General features: G+C 51.3%; 1 protein-coding gene across 2 annotated transcripts in view; it reads left to right on the top strand.

The window, feature by feature from the left end:
• Window positions 1-23,019, top strand: part of pir (pirin) — a 218,651-nt gene that overhangs the window by 62,215 nt on the left and 133,417 nt on the right. The window contains exon 4 of one of the 2 annotated variants that reach the window (XM_067992257.1): window positions 14,139-15,512. The exons of the other annotated variant lie outside the window; for it this stretch is intronic. Coding sequence (XP_067848358.1) covers window positions 14,139-14,777 — 639 coding nt within the window. The 3' untranslated portion in view covers window positions 14,778-15,512. Of the gene's footprint in view, window positions 1-14,138; window positions 15,513-23,019 lie in introns of those variants that run through there. 2 annotated transcript variants of the gene reach the window in all.

Genomic DNA, 23,019 nt, shown 5'->3' with positions numbered 1-23,019 from the left:
GAGAGGGTGGGGAGTTGGATGGGGTACAGTGTGTGTGTGAGGGTGGGGAGTTGGATGGGGTACAGTGTGTGTGTGAGGGTGGGGAGTTGGATGGGGTACAGTGTGTGTGTGAGAGGGTGGGGAGTTGGATGGGGTACAGTGTGTGTGTGAGAGGGTGGGGAGTTGGATGGGGTACAGTGTGTGTGTGAGGGTGGGGAGTTGGATGGGGTACAGTGTGTGTGTGAGAGGGTGGGGAGTTGGATGGGGTACAGTGTGTGTGTGAGAGGGTGGGGAGTTGGATGGGGTACAGTGTCTGTGTGAGAGAGGGTGGGGAGTTGGATGGGGTACAGTGTGTGTGTGAGAGGGTGGGGAGTTGGATGGGGTACAGTGTGTGTGTGAGAGGGTGGGGAGTAGGATGGGGTACAGTGTGTGTGTGTGAGGGTGGGGAGTTGGATGGGGTACAGTGTGTGTGTGTGAGGGTGGGGAGTTGGATGGGGTACAGTGTGTGTGTGGGAGGGTGGGGAGTTGGATGGGGTACAGTGTGTGTGTGAGGGTGGGGAGTTGGATGGGGTACAGTGTGTGTGTGGGAGGGTGGGGAGTTGGATGGGGTACAGTGTGTGTGTGTGAGGGTGGGGAGTTGGATGGGGTACAGTGTGTGTGAGAGGGTGGGGAGTTGGATGGGGTACAGTGTGTGTGAGGGTGGGGAGTTGGATGGGGTACAGTGTGTGTGTGGGAGGGTGGGGAGTTGGATGGGGTACAGTGTGTGTGTGTGAGGGTGGGGAGTTGGATGGGGTACAGTGTGTGTGTGAGAGGGTGGGGAGTTGGATGGGGTACAGTGTGTGTGTGAGAGGGTGGGGAGTTGGATGGGGTACAGTGTGTGTGTGAGAGGGTGGGGAGTTGGATGGGGTACAGTGTGTGTGTGAGAGGGTGGGGAGTTGGATGGGGTACAGTGTGTGTGTGAGGGTGGGGAGTTGGATGGGGTACAGTGTGTGTGTGGGAGGGTGGGGAGTTGGATGGGGTACAGTGTGTGTGTGTGAGGGTGGGGAGTTGGATGGGGTACAGTGTGTGTGTGAGAGGGTGGGGAGTTGGATGGGGTACAGTGTGTGTGTGAGAGGGTGGGGAGTTGGATGGGGTACAGTGTGTGTGTGAGAGGGTGGGGAGTTGGATGGGGTACAGTGTGTGTGTGAGAGGGTGGGGAGTTGGATGGGGTACAGTGTGTGTGTGAGAGGGTGGGGAGTTGGATGGGGTACAGTATGTGTGTGAGAGAGGGTGGGGAGTTGGATGGGGTACAGTGTGTGTGTGAGGGTGGGGAGTTGGATGGGGTACAGTGTGTGTGTGAGAGGGTGGGGAGTTGGATGGGGTACAGTATGTGTGTGTGAGGGTGGGGAGTTGGATGGGGTACAGTGTGTGTGTGAGAGGGTGGGGAGTTGGATGGGGTACAGTGTGTGTGTGAGAGGGTGGGGAGTTGGATGGGGTACAGTGTGTGTGTGAGAGGGTGGGGAGTTGGATGGGGTACAGTGTGTGTGAGGGTGGGGAGTTGGATGGGGTACAGTGTGTGTGAGGGTGGGGAGTTGGATGGGGTACAGTGTGTGTGTGAGAGGGTGGGGAGTTGGATGGGGTACAGTGTGTGTGTGAGAGGGTGGGGAGTTGGATGGGGTACAGTGTGTGTGAGAGGGTGGGGAGTTGGATGGGGTACAGTGTGTGTGTGAGAGGGTGGGGAGTTGGATGGGGTACAGTGTGTGTGTGAGAGGGTGGGGAGTTGGATGGGGTACAGTGTGTGTGTGAGAGGGTGGGGAGTTGGATGGGGTACAGTGTGTGTGTGAGAGGGTGGGGAGTTGGATGGGGTACAGTGTGTGTGTGAGGGTGGGGAGTTGGATGGGGTACAGTGTGTGTGTGGGAGGGTGGGGAGTTGGATGGGGTACAGTGTGTGTGTGAGGGTGGGGAGTTGGATGGGGTACAGTGTGTGTGTGAGAGGGTGGGGAGTAGGATGGGGTACAGTGTGTGTGAGAGGGTGGGGAGTTGGATGGGGTACAGTGTGTGTGAGAGGGTGGGGAGTTGGATGGGGTACAGTGTGTGTGTGAGAGGGTGGGGAGTTGGATGGGGTACAGTGTGTGTGAGAGGGTGGGGAGTTGGATGGGGTACAGTGTGTGTGTGAGGGTGGGGAGTTGGATGGGGTACAGTGTGTGTGTGAGAGGGTGGGGAGTTGGATGGGGTACAGTATGTGTGTGTGAGGGTGGGGAGTTGGATGGGGTACAGTGTGTGTGTGAGGGTGGGGAGTTGGATGGGGTACAGTGTCTGTGTGAAAGGGTGGGGAGTTGGATGGGGTACAGTGTCTGTGTGAGAGGGTGGGGAGTTGGATGGGGTACAGTGTGTGTGTGAGAGGGTGGGGAGTTGGATGGGGTACAGTGTGTGTGTGAGGGTGGGGAGTTGGATGGGGTACAGTGTGTGTGTGAGGGTGGGGAGTTGGATGGGGTACAGTGTGTGTGTGAGAGGGTGGGGAGTTGGATGGGGTACAGTATGTGTGTGTGAGGGTGGGGAGTTGGATGGGGTACAGTGTGTGTGTGAGAGGGTGGGGAGTTGGATGGGGTACAGTGTGTGTGTGAGAGGGTGGGGAGTTGGATGGGGTACAGTGTGTGTGTGAGAGGGTGGGGAGTTGGATGGGGTACAGTGTGTGTGAGGGTGGGGAGTTGGATGGGGTACAGTGTGTGTGAGGGTGGGGAGTTGGATGGGGTACAGTGTGTGTGTGAGAGGGTGGGGAGTTGGATGGGGTACAGTGTGTGTGTGAGAGGGTGGGGAGTTGGATGGGGTACAGTGTGTGTGAGAGGGTGGGGAGTTGGATGGGGTACAGTGTGTGTGTGAGAGGGTGGGGAGTTGGATGGGGTACAGTGTGTGTGTGAGAGGGTGGGGAGTTGGATGGGGTACAGTGTGTGTGTGAGAGGGTGGGGAGTTGGATGGGGTACAGTGTGTGTGTGAGAGGGTGGGGAGTTGGATGGGGTACAGTGTGTGTGTGAGGGTGGGGAGTTGGATGGGGTACAGTGTGTGTGTGGGAGGGTGGGGAGTTGGATGGGGTACAGTGTGTGTGTGAGGGTGGGGAGTTGGATGGGGTACAGTGTGTGTGTGAGAGGGTGGGGAGTAGGATGGGGTACAGTGTGTGTGAGAGGGTGGGGAGTTGGATGGGGTACAGTGTGTGTGAGAGGGTGGGGAGTTGGATGGGGTACAGTGTGTGTGTGAGAGGGTGGGGAGTAGGATGGGGTACAGTGTGTGTGAGAGGGTGGGGAGTTGGATGGGGTACAGTGTGTGTGTGAGGGTGGGGAGTTGGATGGGGTACAGTGTGTGTGTGAAAGGGTGGGGAGTTGGATGGGGTACAGTGTGTGTGTGAGAGGGTGGGGAGTTGGATGGGGTACAGTATGTGTGTGTGAGGGTGGGGAGTTGGATGGGGTACAGTGTGTGTGTGAGAGGGTGGGGAGTTGGATGGGGTACAGTGTGTGTGAGAGGGTGGGGAGTTGGATGGGGTACAGTGTGTGTGTGAGAGGGTGGGGAGTTGGATGGGGTACAGTGTGTGTGAGAGAGGGTGGGGAGTTGGATGGGGTACAGTGTGTGTGTGTGAGGGTGGGGAGTTGGATGGGGTACAGTGTGTGTGTGTGAGGGTGGGGAGTTGGATGGGGTACAGTGTGTGTGTGTGAGGGTGGGGAGTTGGATGGGGTACAGTGTGTGTGTGTGAGGGTGGGGAGTTGGATGGGGTACAGTGTGTGTGAGAGGGTGGGGTGTTGGATGGGGTACAGTGTGTGTGAGAGGGTGGGGAGTTGGATGGGGTACAGTGTCTGTGTGAGGGTGGGGAGTTGGATGGGGTACAGTGTGTGTGTGAGAGGGTGGGGAGTTGGATGGGGTACAGTGTGTGTGTGTGAGGGTGGGGAGTTGGATGGGGTACAGTGTGTGTGAGAGGGTGGGGAGTTGGATGGGGTACAGTGTGTGTGTGAGGGTGGGGAGTTGGATGGGGTACAGTGTGTGTGAGAGGGTGGGGAGTTGGATGGGGTACAGTGTGTGTGTGAGGGTGGGGAGTTGGATGGGGTACAGTGTGTGTGAGAGGGTGGGGAGTTGGATGGGGTACAGTGTGTGTGTGAGGGTGGGGAGTTGGATGGGGTACAGTGTGTGTGAGAGGGTGGGGAGTTGGATGGGGTACAGTGTGTGTGTGTGAGGGTGGGGAGTTGGATGGGGTACAGTGTGTGTGTGAGAGGGTGGGGAGTTGGATGGGGTACAGTGTCTGTGTGAGAGGGTGGGGAGTAGGATGGGGTACAGTGTGTGTGAGAGGGTGGGGAGTTGGATGGGGTACAGTGTGTGTGTGAGAGGGTGGGGAGTAGGATGGGGTACAGTGTGTGTGAGAGGGTGGGGAGTTGGATGGGGTACAGTGTGTGTGAGAGGGTGGGGAGTTGGATGGGGTACAGTGTGTGTGTGAGGGTGGGGAGTTGGATGGGGTACAGTGTGTGTGAGGGTGGGGAGTTGGATGGGGTACAGTGTGTGTGTGAGGGTGGGGAGTTGGATGGGGTACAGTGTGTGTGTGTGAGGGTGGGGAGTTGGATGGGGTACAGTGTGTGTGAGAGAGGGTGGGGAGTAGGATGGGGTACAGTGTGTGTGAGAGGGTGGGGAGTTGGATGGGGTACAGTGTGTGTGAGAGGGTGGGGAGTTGGATGGGGTACAGTGTGTGTGAGAGGGTGGGGAGTTGGATGGGGTACAGTGTGTGTGTGAGGGTGGGGAGTTGGATGGGGTACAGTGTGTGTGAGAGGGTGGGGAGTTGGATGGGGTACAGTGTGTGTGAGAGGGTGGGGAGTTGGATGGGGTACAGTGTGTGTGTGAGGGTGGGGAGTTGGATGGGGTACAGTGTGTGTGAGAGAGGGTGGGGAGTAGGATGGGGTACAGTGTGTGTGTGAGGGTGGGGAGTTGGATGGGGTACAGTGTGTGTGAGAGAGGGTGGGGAGTAGGATGGGGTACAGTGTGTGTGAGAGGGTGGGGAGTTGGATGGGGTACAGTGTGTGTGAGAGGGTGGGGAGTTGGATGGGGTACAGTGTGTGTGTGAGGGTGGGGAGTTGGATGGGGTACAGTGTGTGTGTGAGAGGGTGGGGAGTTGGATGGGGTACAGTGTGTGTGAGAGGGTGGGGAGTTGGATGGGGTACAGTGTGTGTGAGAGAGGGTGGGGAGTTGGATGGGGTACAGTGTGTGTGAGAGAGGGTGGGGAGTTGGATGGGGTACAGTGTGTGTGAGAGAGGGTGGGGAGTTGGATGGGGTACAGTGTCTGTGTGAGAGAGGGTGGGGTGTTGGATGGGGTACAGTGTGTGTGTGAGAGGGTGGGGAGTTGGATGGGGTACAGTGTGTGTGAGAGGGTGGGGAGTTGGATGGGGTACAGTGTGTGTGTGAGAGGGTGGGGAGTTGGATGGGGTACAGTGTGTGTGTGAGAGGGTGGGGAGTTGGATGGGGTACAGTGTGTGTGTGAGAGGGTGGGGAGTTGGATGGGGTACAGTGTGTGTGTGAGGGTGGGGAGTTGGATGGGGTACAGTGTGTGTGTGAGGGTGGGGAGTTGGATGGGGTACAGTGTGTGTGTGTGAGGGTGGGGAGTTGGATGGGGTACTGTGTGTGTGAGAGAGGGTGGGGAGTTGGATGGGGTACAGTGTGTGTGTGTGAGAGGGTGGGGAGTTGGATGGGGTACAGTGTGTGTGAGAGGGTGGGGAGTTGGATGGGGTACAGTGTGTGTGTATGAGAGGGTGGGGAGTTGGATGGGGTACAGTGTGTGTGTGTGAGAGGGTGGGGAGTAGGATGGGGTACAGTGTGTGTGTTTGAGGGTGGGGAGTGAGATGGGGTACAGTGTGTGTGTGTGAGGGTGGGGAGTTGGATGGGGTACAGTGTGTGTGTGAGAGGGTGGGGAGTTGGATGGGGTACAGTGTCTGTGTGTGAGGGTGGGGAGTTGGATGGGGTACAGTGTGTGTGTGTGAGGGTGGGGAGTTGGATGGGGTACAGTGTGTGTGTGAGAGGGTGGGGAGTTGGATGGGGTACAGTGTGTGTGTGAGAGGGTGGGGAGTTGGATGGGGTACAGTGTGTGTGTATGAGAGGGTGGGGAGTTGGATGGGGTACAGTGTGTGTGTATGAGAGGGTGGGGAGTTGGATGGGGTACAGTGTGTGTGTGAGAGGGTGGGGAGTTGGATGGGGTAGAGTGTGTGTGTGAGTCATAGAAGTTTACAACATGGAAACAGGCCCTTCGGCCCAACATGTCCATGTCGCCCAGTTTATACCACTCAGCTAGTCCCAATTGCCTGCACTTGGCCCATATCCCTCTATACCCATCTTACCCATGTAACTGTCCAAATGCTTTTAAAAGACAAAATTGTACCCGCCTCTCCTACTGCCTCTGGCAGCTCGTTCCAGACACTCACCACCCTTTGAGTGAAAAAATTCCCCCTCTGGACCCTTTTGTATCTCTCCCCTCTCACCTTAAATCGATGTCCCCTCGTTATAGACTCTCCTACCTTTGGAAAAGATTTTGACTCTCTACCTTTTCTATGCCCCTCATTATTTTATAGACTTCTATAAGATCACCCCTTAACCTCCTACTCTCCAGGGAAAAAAGACCCAGTCCATCTAACCTCTCCCTATAAGTCAAACCATCAAGTCCCGGTAGCATCCTAGTAAATCTTTTCTGCACTCTTTCTAGTTTAATAATATCCTTTCTATAGTAGGGTGACCAGAACTGTACACAGTATTCCAAGTGTGGCCTTACTAATGTCTTGTACAACTTCAACAAGACATCCCAACTCCTGTATTCACTGTTCTGACCAATGAAAGCAAGCATGCTGAATGCCTTCTTCACCACCCTATCCACCTGTGACTCCACTTTCAAGCAGCTATGAACCTGTACTCCTAGATCTCTTTGTTCTATAACTCTCCCCAACGCCCTACCATTAACGGAGTAGGTCCTGGTCCGATTCGATCTACCAAAATGCATCACCTCACATTTATCTAAATTAAACTCCATCTGCCATTCATCGGCCCACTGGCCCAATTTATCAAGATCCCGTTGCAATCCTAGATAACCTTCTTCACTGTCCACAATGCCACCAATCTTGGTGTCATCTGCAAACTTACTAACCATTTCTCCTAAATTCTCATCCAAATCATTAATATAAATAACAAATAACAGCGGACTCAGCACCGATCCCTGAGGCACACCGCTGGTCACAGGCCTCCAGTTTGAAAAACAACCCTCTACAACCACCCTCTGTCTTCTGTCGTCAAGCCAATTTTGTATCCAATTGGCTACCTCACCTTGGATCCCATGAGATTTAACCTTATGTAACAACCTACCATGCGGTACCTTGTCAAAGGCTTTGCTGAAGTCCATGTAGACCACGTCTACTGCACAGCCCTCATCTATCTTCTTGGTTACCCCTTCAAAAAACTCAATCAAATTCGTGAGACATGATTTTCCTCTCACAAAACCATGCTGACTGTTCCTAATCAGTCCCTGCCTCTCCAAATGCCTGCAGATCCTGTCCCTCAGAATACCCTCTAACAACTTACCCACTACAGATGTCAGGCTCACTGGTCTGTAGTTCCCAGGCTTTTCCCTGCCGCCCTTCTTAAACAAAGGCACAACATTTGCAACCCTCCAATCTTCAGGCACCTCACCTGTAGCGGTGGATGATTCAAATATCTCTGCTAGGGGACCCGCAATTTCCTCCCTAACCTCCCATAACGTCCTGGGATACATTTCATCAGGTCCCGGAGATTTATCTACCTTGATGCGCGTTAAGACTTCCAGCACCTCCCTCTCTGTAATATGTACACTCCTCAAGACATCACTATTTATTTCCCCAAGTTCCCTAACATCCATGCCTTTCTCAACCGTAAATACCGATGTGAAATATTCATTCAGGATCTCACCCACCCATAGATGACCTTGTTGATCCTTAAGAGGCCCTACTCTCTCCCTAGTTACTCTTTTGCCCTTTATGTACTTGTAGAAGCTCTTTGGATTCTCCTTTGCCTGATCTGCCAAAGCAATCTCATGTCCCCTTTTTGCCCTCCTGATTTCTCTCTTAACTCTATACTCTTCAAGGGATCCACTTAATCCCAGCTGTCTATGCGTGTCATATGCCTCCTTCTTCTTTTTGACGAGGGCCTCAATCTCCCGAGTCATCCAAGGTTCCCTACTTCTACCAGCCTTGCCCTTCACTTTATAAGGAATGTGCTTACCCTGAACTCTGGTTAACACACTTTTGAAAGCCTCCCACTTACCAGACGTCCCTTTGCCTGTCAACAGACTCTCCTAATCAACTTCTGAAAGTTCCTGTCTAATACCATCAAAATTGGCCTTTCCCCAATTTAGAATTTTAACTTTTGGGCCAGACCTATCATTCTCCATAGCTATCTTAAAACTAATGGAATTATGATCACTGGTCCCAAAGTGATCCCTCACCAACACTTCTGTCACCTGCCCTTCCTTATTGCCCAAGAGGAGGTCAAGTTTTGCCCCCTCTCTAGTCGGGCCATCCACATACTGAATGAGAAATTCCTCCTGAATACACTCAACAAATTTCTCTCCATCCAAGCCCCTAATGCTATGGCTGTCCCAGTCAATGTTGGGAAAGTCAAAGTCCCCGACTATTACCACCCTATTTTTCTTGCAGCTGTCTGTAATCTCCTTACATATTTGCTCCTCAATTTCCCATTGACTATTTGGGGGTCTGTAGTACAATCCTATCAAAGTGATCTCTCCCTTCTTATTTTTCAGTTCTACCCATATAGACTCAGTGGGCGAACCCTCGGATATATCCCCTCTCACTACTGCCGTGATGTTCTCCCTAATCAAGAACGCAACTCCCCCTCCTCTCTGACCTCCTGCTCTATCTTTCCTATAGCATCTGTACCCTGGAACATTGAGCTGCCAGTCCTGCCCCTCCCTTAGCCATGTTTCAGTAATAGCTATAACATCCCAGTCCCATGTACCCATCCATGCCCTGAGTTCATCTGCCTTGCCCATCAGACTTCTTGCATTGAAATAAATGCAGCTTTATCTAGACTTCCCTTGGTCTTTGCTCTGCTTTCTCAGACCATCTGTCCGGTCATGTTCTGTACACTCTCCCTTACTGCCTTTTGTTTCTGTCACCACTTTACTTCCCACTGACTTCCTGCATCGGTTCCCATCCCCCTGCCACATTAGTTTAAACCCTCCCCAACAGCACTAGCAAACACTCCCCCTAGGACATTGGTTCCAGTCCTGCCCAGATGCAGACCGTCCAATTTGTACTGGTCCCACCTCCCCCAGAACCGGTTCCAATGGCCCAGGAATTTGAATCCCTCCCTCTTGCACCATTTCTCAAGCCACGTATTCATCCTAGCTATCCTGTCATTCCTACTCTGACTAGCCCGTGGCACTGGTAGCAATCCTGAGATTACTACCTTTGAGGTCCTACACTTTAGTTTAACTCCTAACTCCCTAAATTCAGCTTGTAGGACCTCATCCTATATCGTTGGTGCCTATATGCACCACGACAACTGGCTGTTCACCCTCCCCCTCCAGAATGTCCTGCAGCCGCTCCGAGACATCCCTGACCCTTGCACCAGGGAGGCAACATACCATCCTGGAGTCTCGGTTGCGTCCGCAGAAACGCCTGTCTATTCCCCTTACAATCGAGTCCCCTATCACTATAGCTCTGCCACTCTTTTTCCTGCCCTCCTGTGCAGCAGAGCCAGCCACGGTGCCATGAACCTGGCCGCTGCCACCTTCCCCTGGTGAGCCATCTCCCCCAACAGTATCCAAAACGGTATACCTGTTTTGGAGGGAGATGACCGCAGGGGACCCCTGCACTGCCTTCCGACCCTTCCTCTGTCTGTTGGTCACCCATTCACTATCTCCCTCAGTAATTTTTATCTGTAGTGTGACCAACTCACTGAACGTGCTATCCACGACTTTCTCAGCATCGCGGATGCTCCAAAGTGAGTCCATCCGCAGCTCCAGAGCCGTCAAGCGGTCAAACAATAGCTGCAGCTGGACACACTTCCCGCAGGTGAAGGAATCAGGGATACAGGAAGGATCCCTGAATTCCCACATCCCACAAGAGGAACATGACACGGCTGTGGGATCTCCTGCCATGACTTAACTCTTAAGTTAGCTTAAGAACAACTACAATGTCAAGAGAAAAAAAAAGAAAGAAAATCTACTTACCAGTCACCAGCCAATCACTTACCTGTTGGCTGTGCCTTTGTGCCTCCAGCAGCTGCAGGAGCTCGATCCTCCTCCTCGTCAACTTGCTTGCCCTCCTCACAGTGAGGGTGGGGAGTTGGATGGGGTACAGTGTCTGTGTGTGAGGGTGGGGAGTGGGATGGGGTACAGTGTGTGTGAGAGGGTGGGGAGTTGTACGGGGTACAGTGTGTGTGAGAGGGTGGGGAGTTGGACGGGGTACAGTGTGTGTGTGTGAGGGTGGGGAGTTGGATGGGGTACAGTGTGTGTGAGGGTGGGGAGTTGGATGGGGTACAGTGTGTGTGAGGGTGGGGAGTTGGATGGGGTACAGTGTGTGTGTGAAATGGTGGGGAGTTGGATGGGGTACAGTGTGTGTGAGAGGGTGGGGAGTTGGATGGGGTACAGTGTGTGTGAGAGGGTGGGGAGTTGGATGGGGTACAGTGTGTGTGTGAGAGGGTGGGGAGTTGGATGGGGTACAGTGTGTGTGAGGGTGGGGAGTTGGATGGGGTTCAGTGTGTGTGAGGGTGGGGAGTTGGATGGGGTACAGTGTGTGTGAGGGTGGGGAGTTGGATGGGGTACAGTGTGTGTGAGGGTGGGGAGTTGGATGGGGTACAGTGTGTGTGAGGGTGGGGAGTTGGATGGGGTACAGTGTGTGTGTGTGAGGGTGGGGAGTTGGATGGGGTACAGTGTGTGTGTGAAATGGTGGGGAGTTGGATGGGGTACAGTGTGTGTGTGAAATGGTGGGGAGTTGGATGGGGTACAGTGTGTGTGTGTGAGGGTGGGGAGTTGGATGGGGTACAGTGTGTGTGAGAGGGTGGGGAGTTGGATGGGGAACAGTGTGTGTGTGTGAGGGTGGGGAGTTGGATGGGGTCCAGTGTGTGTGTGAGGGTGGGGAGTTGGATGGGGTACAGTGTGTGTGTGAGAGGGTGGGGAGTTGGATGGGGTACAGTGTGTGTGTGTGAGGGTGGGGAGTTGGATGGGGTACAGTGTCTGTGTGTGTGAGGGTGGGGAGTTGGATGGGGTACAGTGTGTGTGTGTGAGGGTGGGGAGTTGGATGGGGTACAGTGTGTGTGTGTGAGGGTGGGGAGTTGGATGGGGTCCAGTGTGTGTGTGAGGGTGGGGAGTTGGATGGGGTACAGTGTGTGTGTGAGAGGGTGGGGAGTTGGATGGGGTACAGTGTGTGTGTGTGAGGGTGGGGAGTTGGATGGGGTACAGTGTGTGTGAGAGGGTGGGGAGTTGGATGGGGTACAGTGTGTGTGTGAGAGGGTGGGGAGTTGGATGGGGTACAGTGTCTGTGTGTGTGAGGGTGGGGAGTTGGATGGGGTACAGTGTGTGTGTGAGAGGGTGGGGAGTTGGATGGGGTACAGTGTGTGTGTGTGTGTGAGAGGGTGGGGAGTTGGATGGGGTACAGTGTGTGTGAGAGGGTGGGGAGTTGGATGGGGTACAGTGTGTGTGTGAGGGTGGGGAGTTGGATGGGGTACAGTGTGTGTGAGGGTGGGGAGTTGGATGGGGTACAGTGTGTGTGAGAGGGTGGGGAGTTGGATGGGGTACAGTATGTGTGTGAGAGAGGGTGGGGAGTTGGATGGGGTACAGTGTGTGTGAGAGGGTGGGGAGTTGGATGGGGTACAGTGTGTGTGTGAGAGGGTGGGGAGTTGGATGGGGTACAGTGTGTGTGTGAGAGGGTGGGGAGTTGGATGGGGTACAGTGTGTGTGAGAGGGTGGGGAGTTGGATGGGGTACAGTATGTGTGTGAGAGAGGGTGGGGAGTTGGATGGGGTACAGTGTGTGTGTGAGAGGGTGGGGAGTTGGATGGGGTACAGTGTGTGTGAGAGAGGGTGGGGAGTTGGATGGGGTACAGTGTGTGTGTGAGGGTGGGGAGTTGGATGGGGTACAGTGTGTGTGTGTGAGGGTGGGGAGTTGGATGGGGTACAGTGTGTGTGTGAGAGGGTGGGGAGTTGGATGGGGTACAGTGTGTGTGAGAGGGTGGGGAGTTGGATGGGGTACAGTGTGTGTGTGAGGGTGGGGAGTTGGATGGGGTACAGTGTGTGTGTGTGAGGGTGGGGAGTTGGATGGGGTACAGTGTCTGTGAGAGGGTGGGGAGTTGGATGGGGTACAGTGTGTGTGAGAGGGTGGGGAGTTGGATGGGGTACAGTGTGTGTGTGAGAGGGTGGGGAGTTGGATGGGGTACAGTGTGTGTGTGAGAGGGTGGGGAGTTGGATGGGGTACAGTGTGTGTGTGAGGGTGGGGAGTTGGATGGGGTACAGTGTGTGTGTGAGAGGGTGGGGAGTTGGATGGGGTACAGTGTGTGTGAGAGGGTGGGGAGTAGGATGGGGTACAGTGTGTGTGTGAGAGGGTGGGGAGTTGGATGGGGTACAGTGTGTGTGTGAGAGGGTGGGGAGTTGGATGGGGTACAGTGTGTGTGAGAGGGTGGGGAGTTGGATGGGGTACAGTGTGTGTGTGAGAGGGTGGGGAGTTGGATGGGGTACAGTGTGTGTGTGAGAGGGTGGGGAGTTGGATGGGGTACAGTGTGTGTGTGAGAGGGTGGGGAGTTGGATGGGGTACAGTGTGTGTGTGAGAGGGTGGGGAGTTGGATGGGGTACAGTGTGTGTGTGAGAGGGTGGGGAGTTGGATGGGGTACAGTGTGTGTGAGAGGGTGGGGAGTTGGATGGTGTACAGTGTGTGTGAGAGGGTGGGGAGTTGGATGGGGTACAGTGTGTGTGTGTGAGGGTGGCGAGTTGGATGGGGTACAGTGTGTGTGTGAGGGTGGGGAGTTGGATGGGGTACAGTGTGTGTGTGAGGGTGGGGAGTTGGATGGGGTACAGTGTGTGTGTGAGGGTGGGGAGTTGGATGGGGTACAGTGTGTGTGAGAGGGTGGGGAGTTGGATGGGGTACAGTGTGTGTGTGTGAGGGTGGGGAGTTGGACGGGGTACAGTGTGTGTGAGAGGGTGGGGAGTTGGATGGGGTACAGTGTGTGAGAGAGGGTGGGGAGTTGGATGGGGTACAGTGAGTGTGAGAGAGGGTGGGGAGTTGGATGGGGTACAGTGTGTGTGTGAGGGTGGGGAGTTGGATGGGGTACAGTGTGTGTGAGGGTGGGGAGTTGGATGGGGTACAGTGTGTGTGTGAGGGTGGGGAGTTGGATGGGGTACAGTGTGTGTGAGGGTGGGGAGTTGGATGGGGTACAGTGTGTGTGTGAGGGTGGGGAGTTGGATGGGGTACAGTGTGTGTGTGAGGGTGGGGAGTTGGATGGGGTACAGTGTGTGTGTGAGAGGGTGGGGAGTTGGATGGGGTACAGTGTGTGTGTGAGGGTGGGGAGTTGGATGGGGTACAGTGTGTGTGAGGGTGGGGAGTTGGATGGGGTACAGTGTGTGTGTGAGGGTGGGGAGTTGGATGGGGTACAGCGGGGGTGATGTCACCCCCTGGGACGGGTGGTTTGGGTGTGGAAGGTTAAAGTACCAACATTTTGTAATCAGACCGCACCCCGGCTCCAATGCTCCCACTTCCGTGTTTAATGGACGCCCGGAAGTCCCTTCCCCACTTAACACCGACCGGCCAATAGCTAAAGGGTCAATTCAGGTCATTTAAACACTTGAGGTATTTAACTTTTTGTGGATTCTGCAACAGAATCGGATTGAACTTCTCCTGAACGTGTCTCTCGTGCCTTCTGAAACACCCCATAGAAACAGAGGCGAGTTACAGTGAAGCTCATTTGACCCTTTAAACCTGTGATTGTCACATCTCAATAAAAGGGGAGGTGTTGTCGTTGGGCACTCAGTTCCCTCAGACAAACCTTTGTCCGGGAGTTCCTTGTGTTTAGACTGAGATTTCTTTGTTGAGACTGAGAATTCTTGGGTTCACACAAATTTACCTGCATTTTGGACCCCCTCAAACTGACACTATCAGTCTGGGGGGGGCAATGGATTTATTCCACACCTCAGGAGGAGGCACCTCACCATCCACGGCAGGCACGGAGTGCAGTTCTGGGATCTACAGGTGCACAAGACGGAGGTGCATCACAAGGACCTGCAGAAGAGCAGAGAGGGGACCAATGGAGGGGCCGAGATCACAGGAGGGAATACAGACAGAGGCTGATCTTCCTGGACCTCTCTGAGGAGCAGAGCCCACGCAGGCTCAGATTGAGTCACCAGGTGATCGCAGACGTCTGCAGGCTCCTTCAGGAAGAGCTGCTCCGGGCTGGGCCTGGTGGCCACGCATTGCCCGTCGTGGTTAAAGTCAACACTGCCCTCAATTTCATAACCTCCAGATCCTTCCAGGGCTCCACCGGTGACATCACCAGGATCTCTCAGTCATCTGTCCATAAGTGTATACGACAGGTCACGGATCTTGTTTGCCAGGGCATCGACTACGTCAACTTCCCCATCGAAGACATCAGCCAGACTGAGAGAGCAGTGAGTTTCCACTCTCTGACTGGCTTCCCATGGGTACAGGGAGCAATTGATTGCACACACGTAGCAATCCAAGGACCTGCACATGGACAACGGCAGTTCATCAATGGAAAGGGATATCAGTCCATCAATGCACAGCTGGTGTGCTGGATTCCCTGGCAGCTGCCATGATTCCTTCATTTTGTGAGTCTAACATCCTGGCCCTCTTCCATACACAAGACAGACTTAAGGGCTGGCTCCTTGGAGACGAGGGATACCCCCTGGAGACATGGCTCATGACATCTGTGAGAAACCCCACCAGTGAGGCACAGCAGCAGTACAACGTCAGACCTGGTGGTGATGTGACTGTCATTGAACAAGCCAGAGGAATATTGAAGATGTGGTTCAGGTGCCTGGATCGACCTGGGGAAGCCCTTCAGTACTCGCCAGTGAGGGTGTATAGTGCTGCGTCCTGCTCAATATAGCACAGCAGAGAGGGTTACAGGTGGAGGAGGTCGAATGCACTCATCTGCTGGCAACATTGAAGAAGAAGAAGATGAGGAGCAGGAAGAGGAAAATGAAGATGGGGAAACCCATGGCCAGAGCAGTGCTGCACATTACTGCCCGTGATGTCTCATCTCCAACAGATTCTCATCACGAGATCTGCAAATTGAAGACTTGAAATACTCGGGCCGCCTGGAACAATCACCACCATCGCCCTCCCCCACCCGCCTCCGTTTGAACTAAACACTCCTTCACCTACGTGTACACTCACTGTACACACACCCAGTGGGTGGCCTCATGTCTTGGCGCTCATGATGAAACACATGAAAGTGGGAATTCACAAAAGGGACTCAATAATGGGCAAGACGTGGCAGTGGTGAGAATGATTACATTTAATGTGCCATAACAAAATAAATATAGAAATGAACAACATGACGTCTCGTCACCCACCCTTGTACGTACCCTCGGTGAACTATATGTGCTCAGCCTTTCTCTCCCTGTCACTCCTACATGGTGCAACTCCTGTAGCTTCAGCACAAGTAATGGCAGGTTTCTCAGATCACTGCCCTGACTGCTGAGATGCTCTCGGCCGACCTCCTCTGGGTTTTGGAGCCCGTGAGGGCCCCGTCAAAGACTGCTCCACCTCACCTTTGCAGGGGCAGACTCGGCCATCGGGGGAGGAGGCAGCATGTCGGGTACTTATTGAGGGGGGTGCAATGGGTGAGATGTGGGAACGCTTTGAGTGGAGTCTCTGCTTCCATGTCCCCTTTCGCCATCATCCCTGTCCTGGGCCAGCACAACATCACTCCACCACTCTGCTGGATGGTGGGTTGGTGAGTGGATGTGCCACATAATAAGGCCAGGGATAAAGTATCTGTCTGCCTGTTTAAGGCAGCAGGTATGTTGGCATTCAGAGTCCACACGGTCGTTGTCATGGCTTGTATGGACTCATCAGAGAGCCGTGCTTGAAGCTCAGTAGAGGCTACCATTCTGTCCTTGACAGACATTCCCGTACTTACCTGCACCAACAGGGATGCAGTGTCGATCCAGAGAGGGTCGTCTGCCTTTGTGAATGGGATGGTGAGGGGTTTGGATGTGGGCGAATGACTCTTGAGCTAACTTTTGTGTTAGTAATGATCTGGTTGTTCCGTTCAAAATCAAAATGTCAATTTACTTTTTAAATTTGTAGCTCTATTATCGGAGAAGTATGAATTCCATAAACTTATCCAGAATGCATCATTGGCATTGTAACACTTCAGCATTTTCTCGAGAAATGCCCCAGCAATATAGTGCGGGAAAAAAATTGTAAAAGGGGCTGTTTTTGGGCGCGGGTAGTGTGATGTGCTATTACCCCAGGCCTCATGACCCCGGGGCAGGCAGGACGCGAGTTTCCTCTGGCCCGATGACCCACCTGCAATCAGCGTTCCACACCAGGCCTCGCACCTGGAATCAATGCAATTCACACTTTCCACCAGCAGGGGGAGCTCAATCTCTTAAAGGGAGGATGTTTCTGAGAAATCTCTTAAAGGTAGCTGGTACCTGTTATTTGCTGAAAATAACAGTCTACTGTCTGCGCAGAGTCTGAACAGAGATCAGACCTCGCACGTGTAAAACACAGATGCAGGTCCCATGCCTATGTTTACACACTGATGAGTTAAAACATTGAATAAAAGTTGCGCACTACTAAATCCCACATCCTCCAATCTGCACACCAGACCTCACCGATCTGCCGATCTGGGTTGGTACCAGGCCTGCGAGAGTGCGTGCACCAAGGTTCTCTGCTGATGCACTAGAGGCCTTGGTGCAAGAGGTGAACAGAAGGAGGGACATCCTATATCCGCGGGGGGGTGGGTTTGTGGGGGGGGGGGCAAGAGGCCCTCCAGACATGTATCCAAAAGGCAGTGGGAGGCAGCGGGGGACGAAGTCAATTCCAGGCGCACAGCATGCTTGATATGAGTGGTCAAGGTGAGTGAGGTCAACTGTCAAGTGGCGTCTCCAACCAACTGCTCCACACACTACACCCCCATCACCCACATACCAACAAACTCTTTCCATCAGTACTCAACTCTTCCAATCAGATGCTTCCTTTCACCCTTACACATTAGCACTGTTTCAAGCCGCCCACCCACAACTCACAGGCCACACCCACTGGCAGCTATTCAACCATGTCCAGCACACCACCCAGACACACGTCCCGCTTTCTTGCAGGAGAAGGTGGCGCATATCAGGAGGCAGCAAGTGGCCGTGGCATTTAGCCCCTCGAGCCTGTTCTGCCATTCAATGAGATCATGGTTGACCTGTGACCTAACTCCATATACCCGCCTTAGCCCCATATCCCCTAATACCCTTGGTTCACAGAAATCGATCAATCTCAGATTTAACATTCACAAGTGTGCAGAAGAGTGTTCCAAACGTCTCCCAGCCTTTGCATATAGAAGCTTTTCCTAACTTCACTCCTGCACGTCCTGGCTCTAAATGTTAGGCTATGTCCCCGTGTCCTAGTATTCAAGTCTAGGACGCCTCCAAAAACAGTTACAAATGTCTCGGCAGCCAGAAGCAATAATCCATCCACTAACCTGTAAATCCTGCATGGTCCCTTTAAATAGCGTCGGTGGGGGTTTTCCAGGCATTCTAAGACACGTTCAGATGTCGGGGTTAAGATTGTGCCTTGAGTTGAGCGTTAAGTCCCAAAATGGTGTCTTTCACTTTAAATTAGCGTTGCACACTGATTGTATCCATTTTCTCCCGACTTTACATGATTCCAGCGTTCGTTATCTGCACCTGCGCTAACTCCTATACCAAGATGGCGTCCGGCGCACGTCACGCTGGAAATGTGCGTGCGCATCCAAGACCCCAATTTGGATGTCGGAGAGGCCACATTGCACAAAACAACAGGCGTTACACGGCCAATTTAGCGCCACCGTCTTCAATATTTAGGTTTCACTCAGGATTTAATGTATTCACTTCTTCCCCCAAGAATACAAGTTACAAAGCCCGAGGAACTATTTTCTCACATGTTAAATCCAGCCGTGAGTTGCCAGCTTTGTTGAAGCTGTTGGTGAGTTTCTGCCAGGTTTGTAGATTGTTGTACGTGGAAGAGCTGAACCACACAACTGCTGTCAACAGATGGCGTGTGGCTTCTTGGCTCACTCTCTGTTGCAAATTGTTGCTGAATAGTATTATATTATTATATAATATTATATTATATTTTATATTACGTTACCGAGTCACCTGTGTTGTTAAACTTCCAGAGTATAGGGTGGGGGATTGGATCTTACATCTTTTAGGAACACAGGAACAGGAGGAGGCCATTCAGCCCCTCGAGCCTGTTCTGCCATTCAATGAGATCATGGCTGATCTGTGATCTAACTCCATATACCCGCCTTAGCCCCACATCCCTTAATACCTTTGGTTAACAAAAATCTATCAATCTCAGATTTAAAATTAACAATTGAGCTCGTATCAATTGCCGTTTGTGGAAGAGAATTCCAAACTTCTACCACCCTTTGTGTGTAGAAGTGTTTCCTAACTTCACTCCTGAAAGTCCTGGCTCTAATTTTTAGGCAATGTCCCCTACTCCTAGAATCCCCAACCAGCGGAAATAGTTTCTCTCTATCTATCCGATCAGTTCCCCTTAATATCTTATAAGCTTCAATCAGATCACCCCTTAATCTTCTAAACTCTAGAGAATACAACCCCAATTTGTGTAATCTCTCCTCGTAACTTAACCTTTGAAGTCTGGGTATCATTCTAGTAAACCTACGCTGCACTCCCTCCAAGGCCAATATGTCCTTCCGAAGGTGCGGTGCCCAGAACTGCTCACAGTACTCCAGGTGCGGTCTAACCAGGGTTTTGTAGAGTTGGGGGCATTACTTCTGCCCCCTTGTACTCCAGTCCTCTAGATATAAAGGCCAGCATTCCATTAGCCTTTTTGATCATTTTCTGTACCTGTTCGTGATAGTTCAATGATCTATGTACTTTCCTTTGTGGTGGATGATCCATTACTACAGTTGTCTGACCCCTCCTCTTGATTTCAGATTCTATCAGAGCAGTAAAATCTCAGAGACGCTCAGAACCTGTGCTTATTGTAACATTTCTGCCCCATAGATCGAGAAAAAAGGGTTGTGAATCTTTGGAATTCCCTACCCCAGAGGGCTGTGGATGCTCAGTCATTGAGTATATTCAAGACTGAGATCAATGGATATTTGGACACTAAGGGAATCAAGGGGTATGGGGATCGGGCGGGAAAGTGGAGTTGAGGTCAAAGATTGGCCATGATAAACCCAGCAACTACAGGCCAGTCAGTTTAACCTCGGTGATGGGGAAACTTTTAGAAATGATAATCTGGGACAAAATTAATAGCCACTTGGACAAGTGTGAATTAATAAAGGAAAGGCAGCACGGATTTGTTAAAGGCTAAAGGTTTAACGAACTTGATTGAGTTTTTTGATGAGTTAACAGAGAGGGTAGATGAGGAAAATTTTGATGTGTTGTATATGGACTTTCAAAAGGCGTTTGATAAAGTGCCGCATTATAGGCTTGTCATCAAGATTGAAGCCCATGGAATAAAAGGGGCAGTGACAGCATGGATAGGAAATTGTCTCAGTGACAGGAAACAGAGAGTAGTGGTGAACGGTTGTTTTTCGGACTGGAGGGAGGTGTACAGTGGTGTTCCCCAGGGGTCGGTGCTGGGACCACTGCTTTTCTTGATCTATATTAATGACACAAAACTTGGAAGGGTAGTGAACAGTGAGGAGGATAGTGATAGACTTCAAGAGGATATAGACAGGCTGGTGGCATGGGCAGACACATAGCAGATGAAATTTAACACAGAAAAGTGTGAAGTGATACATTTTGGTCGGAAGAACGAGGAGAGGCAATATAAACTAAAGGGTACAATTCTAAAAGGGGTGCAGGAACAGAGAGGTATATGAACACAAATCATTGAAGGTGGCAGGGCAGGTTGAGAAAGCGGTTAAAAAGCATATGGGGTCCTGGGCTTTATAAATAGAGGCACAGAGTACAAAAGTATGGAAGTTATGATGAACCTTTATAAAACACTGGTTTGACCACAACTGGAGTATTGTGTCCATTTCTGGGCACCGCACTTTAGGAAGGATGTGAAGGCCTTAGAGAGGGTGCAGGAAAGATTTACTGGAATGACTCCAGGGATGAGGGACTTTAGTTACGTGGATAGACTGGAGAAGCTGGGGTTGTTCTCCTTGGAACAGAGAAGGTTGAGAGGAGATTTGATAGAGGTGTTCAAGGGACTAGAAGGGTGTAGACTGAGTAGATAGAGAGAAACTGTTCCCATTGGCGGAAGGGTCAAGAACCAGAGGACATAGATTTAAGGTGATTGACAAAAGACCAAAGGGGACATGAGGAAAATCTTTTTTACACAGCGAGTGGTTAGGATCTGGAATGCACTGCCCGAGGGGGTGGTGGAGGCAGATTCAATCATGGCCTTCAAAAGGAAACTGGATAAATACTTGAAGGAAAACATTTGCAGGGCGGGGGAGTGGAACTAACTGGATTGCTCTTGCAGAGAGCTAGCATGGACTCGATGGGCCGAATGTCCTCCTTTTGTGCTGTAACCTTTCTATGATTCTATTTTATTGAATGGAGGAGGAGGCTCGAGGGGCCGTATGGCGCACTCCTGCTCCTATTTCTTATGTTCTTAAAACAATGGGCAATGTTATAACAGTGATCCTGCTGTTCTTGTTACCTCCATAGAATGATGATGTTACCCCCTTAAATTTTTTTAATGTATTTCAAAATACACTTTATTTCATAAAATTTAGATTCCAAGGCGATACAATTCAAAACAACACAGATCGTACACAATACGATTCCAATATTACAATTTAAATCACGGTACATATCTTATAATACATGCTGAACAATACAAGGTGGGAGGGCCTTACATCCCCTTAAAAATATTACAAGAACACCTGCTATTCTTGCCTGCTCCAGAGGTGACACTGTAAACTCTCTCAACCCATTACAGCAAGTAAATACTAAAGCCATACCATTTCCTCAAAATAACCCTGAGCAAAGCTCCTCACAGAGACCATCATATTACTGATTGCCCAGTGTGTGCACCTGCAGTGAGCTGATTGGTCTGTTTGCAGTGAGCTGATTGGTCTGTTTGCAGTGAGCTGATTGGTCTGTTTGCAGTGAGCTGATTGATTGGTCTGTTTGCAGTGAGCTGATTGGTCTGTTTGCAGTGAGCTGATTGATTGGTCTGTTTGCAGTGAGCTGATTGGTCTGTTTGCAGTGAGCTGATTGATTGGTCTGTTTGCAGTGAGCTGATTGATTGGTCTGTTTGCAGTGAGCTGATTGATTGGTCTGTTTGCAGTGAGTTGATTGATTGGTCTGTTTGCAGTGAGCTGATTGGTCTGTTTGCAGTGAGCTGATTGGTCTGTTTGCAGTGAGTTGATTGATTGGTCTGTTTGCAGTGAGCTGATTGGTCTGTTTGCAGTGAGTTGATTGATTGGTAAATCTCACTCAGTCTGATTCCCATTTCTCAGGTACAGGTGTTCAGATCCCCACTCCTTCCCAGCCTCCAGTTCAACAATAACTGAAAATATCAGTTTAAGAGAGAAAACTATGTTTTGTGCTGTAAATGGTGTAATGCTTAAAGGGGATGCAGGAACAGGGGGTTCACAGACTCTTTGAAGGTGGCAGGACAAGTTGAGAAGGCTGTTAAAAAAGCATATGGGATCCTGGCTTTATAAATAGAGGCATAGAGTACAAAAGCAAGGAGGTTATGCTAAACCTTTATAAAACACTGGTTGAGCCTCAACTGGAGTATTGTGTTCAATTCTGGGCACCGCACTTTAGGAAGGATGTGAAGGCCTTAGAGAGGGTGCAGAGGAGATTTACGAGAATGGTTCCAGGGATGAGGGACTTCAGTTACATGGATAGACTGGAGAAGCTGGGATTGTTCTCCTCAGAACAGAGAAGGTTAAGGGGAGATTTAATAGAGGTGTTCAAAATCATGAAGTGTTTTGATAGAATAAATAAGGGCACAGATTTAAGGTGATTGGCAAAAGAACCAGGGAGGGGAGGGCAGGGAAGATGAGAATTTGTTGTTACATTCTGGGATGCACTGCCTGCCTGGGATGCACTGCCTGAAAGGGCGGTGGAAGCAGATTCAATAATAACTTTCAAAAGAGAATTGGATAAATACTTGAAAAGGAGATATTTACAGGGCTATGGGGAATGAACAGGGGAGTGGGACTAATAGGATAGAACTTTCAAAGAGCTGGCACAGGCACGATGGGCCGAATGGCCTATTATATGCTTTATGATTCTATGAATGCATCACAGAGCAGAATAAAAGATATTTATTTCTGATATGGGACAATATTTCCCTCTGTAAAAGAAAGATTTGCATTTATATAGCGCCTTTCACGACCTCAGGACATCCCAAAGTGCTTTACAGCCAATGAAGTACTTTTGAAGTATAGTTACTATTGTAATGTAGGAAACGTGGCAGCCAAATTGTGCACAGCAAGATCCCACAAACAGCAATGAGATAAATTACCAAAGTTGTTTTGGATGTTGTTTGCAGGATAAATATTGGGTAGGACACCATGGTGGGAGAACTCCCCTGCTCTTCTTCAAACAGTGTCAAAGGATCTTTTACATCCACCTGAGAGGGCAGACAGGGCCTCGGTTTAATGTCTCATCTAAAAGGCAGCATCTTAGACAATGCAGCACTCCCTTTGTACTGCACTGGAGTGTCAGCCTAGATTTTATGCTCAAAATATCTGGAGTGGGTCTCGAACCCATGACCATCAGACTCAGAGGGTTACCCACCGAGCCACAGCTGGCACTGTCGTTCAGTGCTGTACTTTAATTAAAATAAGAGCTAATGTTTAAACTAACTTTTCTCAATTGCAAAGAGAGTGCATTTCTGAAATAA

Source organism: Heptranchias perlo, chromosome 11 (genome assembly GCF_035084215.1).
Source record: "Heptranchias perlo isolate sHepPer1 chromosome 11, sHepPer1.hap1, whole genome shotgun sequence".
In the NCBI taxonomy this organism is placed as follows: domain Eukaryota; kingdom Metazoa; phylum Chordata; class Chondrichthyes; order Hexanchiformes; family Hexanchidae; genus Heptranchias; species Heptranchias perlo.
The sequence above is the reverse complement of the archived record's forward strand: the minus strand, read 5'-3'. Positions and strand labels throughout refer to the sequence as shown.